The sequence below is a fragment of the Opisthocomus hoazin genome, chromosome 12 (genome assembly GCF_030867145.1).
Source record: "Opisthocomus hoazin isolate bOpiHoa1 chromosome 12, bOpiHoa1.hap1, whole genome shotgun sequence".
Classification (NCBI taxonomy): Eukaryota; Metazoa; Chordata; class Aves; order Opisthocomiformes; family Opisthocomidae; genus Opisthocomus; species Opisthocomus hoazin.
This window is the reverse complement of record NC_134425.1, coordinates 9,772,393-9,785,172: the sequence shown is the minus strand read 5'-3', so window position 1 is coordinate 9,785,172 and position 12,780 is coordinate 9,772,393. Positions and strand designations below refer to the sequence as shown.

Sequence of the window (12,780 nt, the reverse complement as noted above, 5' to 3'; positions counted from 1 at the left end):
AAGGAAACAGGATAACGTTTTACGTAAAGATACTGTGGGACAATCAACACAAACGCAAGTGAATGCACATACCACTTACATTACTTGATATTTACTTATAACCTCCATATTTTATTCATGAATTTTACAATTCCAAATATAATGAAACAGTTAGAGTACTTTATTACAAAGCTTATAAAATAATTAAATATTACACTTATATTTTTTGCTTTTTTTACACCATAATTCATACTTTGTGACACTACCATTTTCTTTCCTCCGTTGTCACTTAAGGCAGTGAGCAAAGAAATATAAAGGAAAAGCTATGCATTAATAAATTAATTATTTTACATCAAATAATAAAAAGGACACAATTATAAAAACAAAACAAGAAAAACCTTGTAGTTTTCCTAGAAAAAAAGGTTATAATTACACAATGTCCAATATCAAGACAGAGCGGTATAGGTTAAGACGTGTTTCAAATCATCATTTCTTAAAGTATCGTAGAATACATGTTTTCCATTTAAATTGCTGCAGAAGGAACTTCTAATTTTAAGTGACCACTGTCTGGCATTAGTGCTGAGCTGGCTAGTCTTATGCTGAAATGATACTTTAAAAAAACAGTAAAACTGAACTACATTCATCAAACGAGGTTGTGGGATTGGGTGGAATTAGATAAATACGTCCCTCATAGGCACTCCCCAGAAAATTACAGTAGAACACAGCTCTGTCTCAGAATGGGTTTGGCAAATAAGTTGGGTGTTTTTTCAATGCAGAGACTTCTTAAATTGGACCACTTGATATATACAGTGCCACCGAACATCTTGATACTGAATGGTTACAGATATCATTATGTTTACATTTCCTTTGTTTGCTGGTGGATTCTGAACTAAATAAAAGTACTAGGAGAATGTATAAAAATAGAATTGACTTTTATTTGGTTAGAGTAAATCATCCACTTATCTTTTTCATTTTTTTTTCCTATAACCTGTGTGAATAAATAACTATTTAAAGAAGTTTAGCATGAATTAATGGACTGTAATATTCTTGCTATTTCCTTTGGGTAACGGATGAATCAAAATTTGCAGAGAGATTTGAGATTAAAAGGAAGATATTCTTCAGTATGTTGGCATTCAAACAACCTAGCTTCTGAAAAAAACTACCTTAAAATATCATTTAAATTTTAAAATTACATATCTAATGAGCTTAGAAAGTTGAAAACATAACCATTGACCTCAATAAATCTGAGTTCCTTGAGTTAGCTGAAATATGAAATTCTGTTTTACTTGTAACACAGCAATATTAAAAGTCCAAATATTCTAACGCTGAATATTCCTAGGAATACATTTCAAGTTACTGGTTAACCACCTCTGAGTTTCTACACAAAGCAGAACACGAATTCTTCAAAACAATAAAATCATTAGCATGATGCAAAACTTGCTTTTCCAGCAGCAAGCCTAATAGAGAAGCACCATATATCTTTGTAGTGCACGATTTACTTCTTGTGGTCACACGGGTGACGCCGCGTTCTCCAGCCACCAGCCATTTGAATGTCTTTCTGTGAAAGTGGCAGTAACCAGCTTCCTCACCCTGGGACGGCAGCATCTTAACACAGTACGAGAGGAAGCGCTTTTGATAGTGCGATCTGTCATGCTGCCGCGCTGTAGCCTTCCTCCTTCAGCTCCCAACCTCTTTTGCTTTGCATTCTGGTAAATTAGCCAGAAAAGGCTTCCTTGCCTTAATTTCATCCTCGTAACATACGACAGTGCAAAATGACACTTTCAAAGAAAGAACAACTGCCCCTCGAGTCTCAGTGTTCAAGTGATCCATAGTACCCTGTACTTTAGTGAGGTCAGCAAATAAAGAGAAAAGAGAAAGAAACATTCCTTTTCCAGCATATTTCCAACAGTTACTGTACCTCAGACATTCCCTTAGAAAAAATGTCTCTTCCAGCAGTGGTTTATGTGGCACCACATCTTGCTCAAAGCAAAGTTAATTCCAACATAAATTGAAGAAGAGAATCCTGTCACTGAAGGGTTCAGATAACACGCTGCTATCAGTTCTTCTTCGTGCATGATTTACAACATTGCTTGCCATAAAATTTGTGGTTACAGACACCATGCTGGGGTACCAGATGACACCAAGTGAAGAAATCCACACAAGAAGGATCATCTGAAGGAGAGACATCCAAGCAATCTGGTAAGACTCTGTTTTAGCAAGTCTACAAGTCAGGCAAGCGTTCTGCACACTTGTATGCATTTGGTAATACTAAAAACATAATGGATGGCTCAATTCAAAGAAGAGGAACCATGAACTAGCTTCCATCTCAAAAATACTGTTTTCTTTTTTAATTTGTGAAGAGATAAGTTTAATTTGTTAAGAGATCAAATTTGTTAATTTGATAGAGATAGAACTAATAGGAGGGTCAGAGGCTACAGGAAATAAAAAATTTAGAGCACACTTTGACGTTCAGGAAAACAGGAGGAAGTTCCACTGTAGAGGATAAAAAAAGTCGTCTGTGTTTTCATCTCTGATTATGAATGTTGTTCTGAAGCCAGGGACTTGTACAAATGAGCCTGCCCCATGCTTGATGCTGATAGCTTGTCACCATCAACATCACGTGGAGTCTACCTGCACCTCAAGGTCGTGGCAGCTTTGAGCATATGTACATGTCCACAAAAAATGTGGGGAAATCTGAATGCATGGACCCTGCCTGCTCTGTGCACACGTGGGCACAGAGTGCTCTGCTGCTCTGCTATGTGTGTGCATTCCAGCACTTTCAAGAGGGACTGACTTCTCTCCGTTTGACTGCAGGGAGCCTAAGAAATCCCTCTTAGACACTTTAGTTAGGTGGCACGAATCAGGCTTTTAGGACTTTGACTATCCCATGTTGGTGAAATCTTAATTAACTGCAGTGGGAAAAGAGACAGGCTGACAATGTTGAGTTCTGAAAAGGCCAGCTTTTAATTACAAATCCAAATAAACCATATTTTTCAATTAAGATTTTATTTCACTTAGATTTATGTGCAGATCATTTATACACACAGCCCAGTCGCTCTAAAAACGTTTCTTAGTTGCTCCTTTCTGTAGTGTTGTAGTGGATGCTTTATGTTTCTTTAAAAGAGCAGAGTGATGATTCATATGGATGATTTATAAACAAATTCACCATGTCTGAGAGAGCAGGAAGACATTTAAATGAGGTTTAGCAAAATTTATAGCTAAACTGAAATCTCCTGTGAGCCTGGGAAAAGACTCCATTTGACTCTCAGAACTACTGTTTACATGGTCAGTAAAAGGAATTTACAAGGAGACTGAAGAAAAATCTAGCCACCGTTGTCTGTGTTCTCAACTCAGCTAAGTTGAGTCACAGAAGATAAATGCTCCCTCACACAGCACAGACAACTTCTTCATATTCTGTGGGCCAGGAGTGATCTCCATCTCTCTACAGGAACTTTTTTTGATTAGTCACCACCCTGATTTTTTTGATTCCATTTTATATGATGGCAAAGGTGATGTATACCTGTATCACCCTAAAATTTATTTGACTGAATAAGAAAATAATAATAATAACTTATTTAAAATCTGACATTTTATTCCTCAGTTTTTAAAAACATAAGCCTGTCTGTGAATGCGAATGTTATGCAAAGAACAAACAGTTGTCCAGGAATGAGGAAGCTCGGTGCCTTTAACTGTCAGTAGGGATGCAGCTGGGAGTTCAGCACCAGCTTTCATGTTACTTCCCCTACTGTCCACCAGCCAGAATTTGCTGCCGGGAGGACCCAAAGCAGACAACAGCTGAAAAACGTGCACAGCACAAAGCGACGAAAGCTGTTCTGATTAAGTCAGGAAGAAGCTCTCCTGCCATGGAAGGATAAATTTGAAAAAATTAGGAATTGCTGTTTAAAAAAAATAATTATAATCATTGAGGAGGCAGTGGTAATAAATCTTTACGCCCCTTTTGAAGATCGGAGTGCAATGCTAACATTACAGAGGTATGGATGAAAATTTTACTCTTGGGACCTAATCCAAAGACCATTGGAATGAACACAGAGTCCCACAAACTTCAATGGATGTGGATCAGGCTGTCAGTTCCTTATTTATGTTTACTCAAGTATTTAAATGTTGTTTAAATTCTCATTCATTTTAAGCAGTTGGATTTACTAGGAGTTACAGTGACCGTAACTGCATCTAACAGAGGGATGGAAATGACCCAGTTTGACTAGGAAGGTGTGTAAACTCTCCCCGAAACATTAATTTCTTGGCTGTGATCACTGAGCTGGAGCTGCGTGGCTGATAACAGAGACTGATTAGTTTCAGTGTGATTCCAGCACAGCTGGTTCCCTCTCCTTTTGCTGGTTTAAACAGAAAGTTAGAGAGCAGTGAAGAGATAATTGATCTCTAGAGCCTGACGACCCAGTTATAATAAAGGGGAAAGGGCTCCTGCAGATGTGAGGAGAGAGAGAAACAGGCCAAGGCCAAAATTAATAACAGCCATTACTCCAGACATGAAATATAGCAGGGGAAGGCAGAGGTGAAAGAAAAGTGCTTGCCATATCATGACAGAAAAGGATGTAATACAGGAACTCCAAAGTACAGCAGAACTTTTTTAGGAAGGTTAATCTGAAGTGTTAAGAACATTTACTTATAAAAGCAGCAGAACTACTTAGCCCTTTTAGGACCATTTCATCTGTATATCCTTGTTTGGAGTCAGGTCCCCCAATATATCAGTTTGATACTCTGCATGACTTGAGTTGATGCAGTAGAATGGTCTGCTAAGGTATCACTGGGTTTTACAGGGTTTCTGTGCAGAGTGAGTGCCGGGAATCAGTACACATGGGAAGGGTGCTTGGCTAATGTCAATTCACAAGGTGCGGGCCCGAGCTTGACCTTTGCTCCCAGCTCCATTACCACCATTCTCTTGCAATCCGGCCTAGGTTTTACAGAGGTTACTTTCAGCTCCCAGTTTTAAAATGGTAAGAAGACAGTTAAGGTACAGTATTGTGAAAGTTAAAGTGCTTTAGCGTACCTAGATAACTAGCATTATATGGGACAAACCTGGACCTCCATGAGCTTTTTTCCCTGCAGCTAAGGCGTCACAAACTGTAACCAGCTTGTAAGCAAATATATGGGATGGGGCCAATGCACCTCTCTTTCTGTGGTGGTTCTGAGAGAATTCATTCCCTGCCATTGTTCAGAACGACACAAAGCCTCTTGCTCCTCCTGCTCCTCTAGAAGTGCAAAACACACCGAAGAGGTGGAGAGGGGTACAGCAGACATATAACTGGGGACAGAGCTTAGTTTCATGTTCCCTGACTGCATGTTATACACTGATCGGAAGCAGTAAGAAGACAAGTACATCCTAGACAAAGTATTTTTGGACTCCCAGGATATGGGTGCAATCTGAAGCTTGGGCAGACTTCAAAAGATTAAAAATAAATGGCAAGTTCTTATTTTTAGTTCAAAAGTTGCTATTTTTCACCCTAAAACAGTACCAGCATACGATGCTCTTATGTTATTCAACAAGATAGTATAAAGAGGCAGCTCAGAACCAAATAGCATAACTTTTTGACATCCTTTTTTAACATATCCCTGTTTTTTAAATCTTCTGTCTTAATTATACTCTCAAGTCTGCTTTAAGAGGGTTCACTTTGAGAAGAGAGATGCTGTAGTATCAGAGAGTAACTGTAAATCTGGAAAGTCTGGGAAAAAATCACTTATGAAGGAACATGCCAAATACTAAGCTTTAGTAGGTGTAACTGGAAAAGATGATTTTTGCTGGACATAGAGTTCTAAGCAACAAGCCCTGCTGCAGCATGCGGAGCACAGTTTTACCTCTTTTCACAGGGACTGGGCAGAAGTTGGTATTGCAGGCTCTCCGGGCTGCTGGCTTCTGATGGGGCAAGCACCCAGAAGCTGGTCTTCCTTGGCGCAGGCACTGTACGCTCCGGGTTTGCACTCCCCCTCCACATGTTACTGTACACTGTAGAGAGGAATAAAGAAAAAGCCGTCTTTCATTACAGAGACTCTCGGGGAGCCCGTGAAAGCCAAAGGAGTAACTTTCAACGGCTTTGGAAGAGACTTTGAAAGAGAGAGAGGTCAGGATCTGATGTGTTGCTTTTCAGCAACCCCCATCAGGACCAGCTTTTCAAAGATGTGTGCATCTGTTCTCCCTTCCGAAAGTTTGGTTATTTAAGGACTCCACTGAAAATTTGGTTCCTTGCTTAGGCATCGAGACAGGAACTGAACATTTTAGAAAATCTGTTCGTGATTGTCTGCACTGATTTCTTTTGAACTCTGAGCCTCTGGGCCCAATCCCGCTGTCTGAACAGAGATAAAACTCCCATTGGAACCATAATTATGGCAGTATCTGGGGGAAAACGCTGTGCCTGTGCAGGAAGATCTATGAAGTATTTTAAAATGAATAAGCCTTTTACTTGTATGTGTTTCGTGAAAAGTTGTCTTTAAGATAAATGTGATCATTTTCATCTGATTACAATTGTCAAGCATACATTGTTTCATGTAGATGTTATTAAATGAGTGCGTCTCATTGATGTGTGACTCATAAAGTAGATAAGTTCCAGAAATACAGAAGCTTGTTTGCAAGAATGTAGAAACAAATACAGACTGATCCTGTAATTAATCATAGTATTTAGGGAATTCCAGGCAATCTGTGCAGATGCTCAAATGCATTGTGCATATACATATGTAATAGTTCAACCACAGTGCAGTTCGAAGAAGACTGAGAAGAAAGTGTTGGAAAGTGAGTGTAGAATGTAGTGCCTCTTGAGCATGAGTAACATTTTTAGGTGACATTCTTCAGTTTCAGGACAAAGAAATGAGCTGCACTGAAACACATGATGGATGTGGAGCAGTTGCATCATGTTTCAGTGGCTGAGTGGTGCACCCTTCTCCAGGGAATGGCTACGTGCAGGAGACACCTGTGGACTGTCCCTACTGGAGGCATCTCCTCCATACAACCGGACACGACTACAGCACAATGTAAGGCTGGGGCTAGCTTTAATGTAGGTAGCTTGGACTCATACTGTCATAGTCACAGCAGCGGTGTCTTCAGCATTTTATGCCTGCCAGGATTTGTGCCACTCCAGATAGTGTTCATTCTGTGGCATATGATGCCATGGCTTTTCTAGGTGTGCTGCTCTCTACACCCAGCACTGCAACCTCACCTTCTAATCTTGGTGTCAGAGAGTCAGCAGTCACATGGCAGTTGTCTTTAATGCTGTGTAATGGAAAGCACTAGGGGATGCTGCTTGAATTACTGGGTAGAGAAACTTGCTCCTTTTGTAAACTCCATGAAAGCCAAGACATGAAACAGTGCTGGAGAACAAGTGCTAGCCTGGACAAGGAGAGAGAGGTGAGAAATTTTCCCATTCCTACCTGCTGCCAGGGTGAGGAATACCAGCCAGACACCATGTTATACAATGTCTGCGATGGACAGGCCCCCTTGTTACAAGCTTCTTCCAGGTCGGTGTTTGGTTTCTTGATGTTTCTACACCTTCTCTGAGGAAAGGTGATCAATTTCCCATGGATGCTTTTCTCAGCACACTTTAGTTCTCGCTTTTGTACACCTGGGCCACAGGAGGCTGAGCACTACAAAAGCAAAGCACGCCCTTTAGGTCTACAGAAACACATTCAGGTAAAGGAGAATATGCTATGTGCAAGTGACCCCAAATTATGTGAAACTACAAAAGCACTACATAACTAAACCCACAAAGACCATATTCTGTAATGTGCAAACTGAAATATGAATCCAAGTCAGTGAAACTCCTGAAAAACAAAGACATCAGGGTACATCTGACTACATCTGGATGTAAGAACTGTGTTTTTATAGTGGCTTGCCTAGAACACCTGATTTTCAAATGACAGCTCAGCTTGCTTTCCCCCACATGGTTTGCATATGTCCCCGAGTCCACGTTTCCAACAGCAGCAATAGCAGGCAGTGAGCCGTGGAACCGCACCACTTTACCTCGCTCCAGGAAGAAACCACCCACTGGAGTCGGTCATTTTTGGGGCAGCGCCCTAGCACACAGGTCTGCTGGGATTCAGGTTTATGGTCTCTGCTGCACATACTTTCAGGCAAGATTTTAACCTTGGGAGAACCAGTACTTTTGCAGTAGACATCCCGTCTCTTGATGCCTCTCCCACAAGTCTTGGAGCACTGTGATGGAAAGAAATACTAATCTGAAGTGCAGCAAATGAAAATTGGCATTATTTGTATGTTACAGCAGAGCATGGAAACGAAGGCTAATGTGCTGTCTAGCTGCCATTAAAATATAAGTAAACTTCAAATTCTATTGGTAAATAAGTAACAGTAACATCTGCATGTCCCTTCTAAAACATTGTTCTAAGTTCTTTCTTAATGTAAACTATGAACTCTTACAGCCCCCATGTAGAACACATAAGTAACATCTCTCTTCCGTAGATGAGGTAAGCTGGACTTGTGAGCAGAATGCTTTTTTCCCTGGACAGCACAGTTGAAAGCTGGTCCTAACCTCCCATTGCAAAATCTCCCACGGCAAGATGTTCTCAGCTATTTGTTATTTTGTCCTCACCGTGGCCTAGAGGGATGAGATGGAAGCAGAGAAAACTGGCCAGGGAATCTATACATAACTCCTTCACCAAATGAATCTCGCTGCAAGACAGACTCTGATGCAGACAACGGCTAAGAAGTTTGACCAAAGATACTTTAATTGCCAGGATTACAACTGAAGCTTAGGACAAGCCACCAGTGAATAAATATGCATTGCTGAACCATGGTTCAGGTGAAACATTGCCTTAGCATACAACAGAATGCATGAATGATCCATTTCTGACGAAATGAAGAAATAAATGGCCCTGAAATAATGCTGTCAGCTTCCTACCTTGTTGCATCTTCTTCTAATTGGTCATCTTTTTACTGATAATTAAGGGGCGCGTTCCAAGGCAGAGTCTGCACTGTCGCTATCCATATTAACCACAAATGTTTTTAAAAGGTTTCATGAAAGCCCAGGTGTACTGAGGATGCAACAGAAATATCTGCATGTTGAAAATCTGTGGTTTTAATCTTTCCCGCCCCAAAAAAACTTCTTTCATTTAAAATTACTCTGATTTGTGCAGAGAGGCTGGGTATTTTGCATTTTTTTTTCCTCTTAACTCCTTTGAGCCTGTGCTGTAGAAGCTTTCAGCTGAATCTTAAAATCTTCACTAAGTTGTTCAATAGGCCTGTTCACTACATTTCAGCAGGACTTGTGAACTTAATTTTCATAGGCTTATTTGAAAATCCCAACGTGAATTGTACACCTCCTATAGAGGAGGAAAATGGATTTTTGTAAAACTTTTTTTCTGTTTTTTTTGTAGTTTTAGAGGAAGGGAAGTTTGAAAGTGCGAATGTGTTTGAAGACTTTGTTCTTCCTTTTAAAGTATCTAATTGTCATACCTGGTTTTTATGCTCTCCTGCCACACTAAGGTTTCTGTCACATACACTGGAAGAAAAAGTTTCTTTTTGAGTGTTAAAACTCTGTTACGATGGACTATTGAGTCGTGACTCATCTGTCATAGTACATTACGGGGCACTCCTCTGGAGAGGCAGTCTGTGCTTCTCAGGTGGGAATGCTTAGGTCAAGGTGTTCGTGACCACCTAAAGAGTAACAGTACCAAGAAGTGTACACAGAAGTAATAGATTTTTCGATAAATTTAAATCCACCTTGAATCTCACTAACTGAAGATGGAAAAATAAAAATAATGTAGCTCCTTTTGATATAAGGGTACTGTCAGCTCTCTCTTAAACCTCAGATTTCCCGGTACTTCATTTATCCTTACATGAACAGTTCATGCCAGCATCAATAGTAGAGAAAGAAAGCAGAGGTGAGTTTTGTGTAAGCGTGTGTGTGGTTTTTTAACTGTGGCTAGTTTAATGTCAGGTATTTCGCAGGGTTGTAAAGCAGGGTGTGTGCACACAGGAATCTGCCCAGGGGCCTTATGCCCCCATGGCAGTTAACTGCAGCCGTACTCTACTTGCAGTAGAACAGTTACTCTAACAAAGGCAAAAGTACACAGTGATTAGTGAATGTGTAAATAAAAAATTTATCAACCCACAAGTCACATATGTGTGTGCATTAATATGCCACTCTAGTCCAAAATCTTTCTTCATTCCTTGACTGTCATCCCTGAGAAAAGTTACTATTGCGGTAGGAAGTAACCTCGGAGGGGGGTTAATGGCTTTGAAGAATTCATAGACCCTTAAGTTATGAAACCAGAAAAAATTATCCACCCATATTTATGTACCGAAAAGGACACCACGTGTCCACTTGTGGCGAGCCCTCCTGTCCGAGCACTTAGGAAGGCCACTTACAATATATACATAGTTTACATATTATCTTCATGAATAGAGCCACTTGTGAAATACCGATCTTCATGAAGTTTGCACTATTCTTCTTTCTGAGTAGGGTTTTTGGCAACATTTTCATTATGCCATCAGGCAAAAATGGAAGTTTTTCTCCGAATTACCTGAGACCATAGGCCAGGGCTCCATTCGGGTGGGCAGTCCTGACTATTGCATGTCTGCACCTGTGTCGGGGTGCTGACAGGACACAGGGAGTGGGCCACTACCTCCTCTCTTTGGAAAGCCCTTTTCTGGACACACTGAATGAGACGACTTTGCTGCCCTCCTCCGCAAGATTTGCTGCATGCACTCCAGTCACCTGTTGACCAGCTTAAAGGAGAAAATGTATTTTAGACACACAGGAGTCCAATTAGCTTTACAAAATCAACACATAGAATTATTCAGTGATTCTGCTTAGCCTGCTCTTCTGATGTACGGTGATCTGTTCAAGCAATCAAAAAGTCATACATAGCTACACAATCTATCTTCAAAGCATGGAACATCTTGCTAGGGATGATACGTGTCACACAACTAGAAAAATTAAAATTACTTATTTACAGTTCTTGTCTACCAGAACCAGCTTGGGGACTGAGAGAGATGCTGCCATTGAGACCAGTGGAGTATCTAGAAGATCTAAGGGTCTAGCTAACAAATCACCATTCCTTTTTAACCACGTCTATGCTTTTAATTGAAAAAAATGCACTAAAACAGGAAAAGAAAAATCTTTTCTAAAGAAATGGTAGGATGATCACTTTTGTCATTTAGCTGCTGAAGAGACCTCCAAATAGACTTAACAGCCGCGAGGCCAAAGAGGCCAGACAGACAGAGAGAGTTTTGTAAATCAGTAAGATTTGATTATTGGAAAGTCCTGCCCTTCATTGTTACATATTTTCCTTTTGACGTCTCTCTTGGAAGACAGGGCAGAGGAGGAAGATTCACCTACGCTGATATAAGGTGAAAGCCGGCATGGCAGGGAGAGGATGGGGCCAAGTTAGCCAAGCATGTACCCAGTGCATTTGTGTGTAGATACATTCACGCAGCATGACAAATGTTGGCATGGTGCTGCCCAGAGGTATTTATGTCAAACCTTACTGGCCTCTGTTCACAAAAAAAGAACTTGCTCGCTAAAAACAGCAGTCCTGTCATTAGTGTCTTAAGGATTTAATTGTCCTCAGACTAATAAATTGGCAGACAGATGATGTAGAACCTACATAAAGCAGAGGAAATTTAACCAGGAAAAGCTGCTGGGCAAACCTATACTCCAGTCACAGGCATGCTTCAGTTACGCATCATGTCACTGAAGTTACACAGAGTCTGAAGAATTATTGCCGATTGCTTAGGATAAACTCAGTTTTGAAATGTCAATAGCTGCTCAGTATTTCTGTTACTGAAGCAGTGAGTGGGTCCCGAGCCTTTGTGGAACACTTTGCAAACATACAACCAAGTGTCTTTGTCCTCGAAGGCTCACAGTGTCACAAAGTAAGACCATAAATAACAACTAGATAGGAAACAGAAGTGAAGACACAAAGGAAATTATGAATGACTAAATGATTACTCAGGTAATCCAGCACCGAAATGAAACTAAAGATTTTAAAACAGCAGTTTTACAAATCTTTAATAATTTGTGCCACAGCAAATGTTCTCATCTCAAATCCAACTGCTTGGCCTGTCCTGCTTCCACAGTTTCTCACAGCATCAGTCCTGTGACCACTGGAATAGCTGCTTGCATACAGTTTTAATGGCAAGAAAGCTTTTTTTTTTTTTCCTTAGTAAGTGAAAGATGAACAACATCCCATTTGCCTGTCTGTTCACATCTGCCTGAAAACAAAGGTAATTTCAATTTATAAAAAATATATCAAAAGCCGATTTTCAAAAAATCCCTTTGGGAATAGAATAAATCCCAACTCTCAGTCTTAGCAACTTCAGTAACTGCCAAAAGTAGTGGGAAATACAAAAAGCACTAATTTAAGGACAAAGAAATATTAATGTGAAAAGTCAGGAGTTATGTAATTCCAGAACATGTCAGAAGTTTCCTTTTTGTCTGATTTCTAAATATTTGGACTATTGCAATACAAACTTCTGGAAAAAAGGTATAGTTTTAATCCTTTTTACAACTTTTAATTAGTTTGCCTTGATGTTTCTGACGACAGTGATTGGTAGAGAAACCAAAAGTGTTCAAGAGTTTATTCACCGTAACTGCCCAGAAGGTTCCCCTCTTCACAGAGGAGAGGGCAATAAACCTACTTTAATGTCCTCTAGTAAACTGCCATTTTCCAAGATTATCTGGGCTGTGATCCAAGAGTATCTTTCATTAGCTCAAATAACTAAATAATTATGACCAGATTTGGCAGCTCTGAAATCCAACAACAACAGTGTTCAGTTCTGATGCCTTTCTATGTTCTTACTGTTGGGACAATAGTTTG

At 40.1% G+C, this 12,780-nt stretch overlaps 1 protein-coding gene across 7 annotated transcripts in view; it reads right to left on the bottom strand.

Annotated features, from left to right (window-relative positions):
* Positions 1–202: 202 nt before the first annotated feature.
* The window catches only part of ADAMTS18 (ADAM metallopeptidase with thrombospondin type 1 motif 18), a 198,226-nt gene continuing 185,648 nt past the window's right edge, over positions 203–12,780 (bottom strand). For all 7 annotated transcript variants that reach the window (XM_075433705.1, XM_075433706.1, XM_075433709.1 and 4 more), the window contains 5 exons: positions 10,483–10,687; positions 7,964–8,155; positions 7,375–7,587; positions 5,812–5,959; positions 203–2,151 (listed from right to left, as the gene is read on the bottom strand). In XM_075433705.1, coding sequence (XP_075289820.1) covers positions 2,036–2,151; positions 5,812–5,959; positions 7,375–7,587; positions 7,964–8,155; positions 10,483–10,687 — 874 coding nt within the window. In that variant the 3' untranslated portion in view covers positions 203–2,035. The remainder of the gene's footprint in view (positions 2,152–5,811; positions 5,960–7,374; positions 7,588–7,963; positions 8,156–10,482; positions 10,688–12,780) is intronic.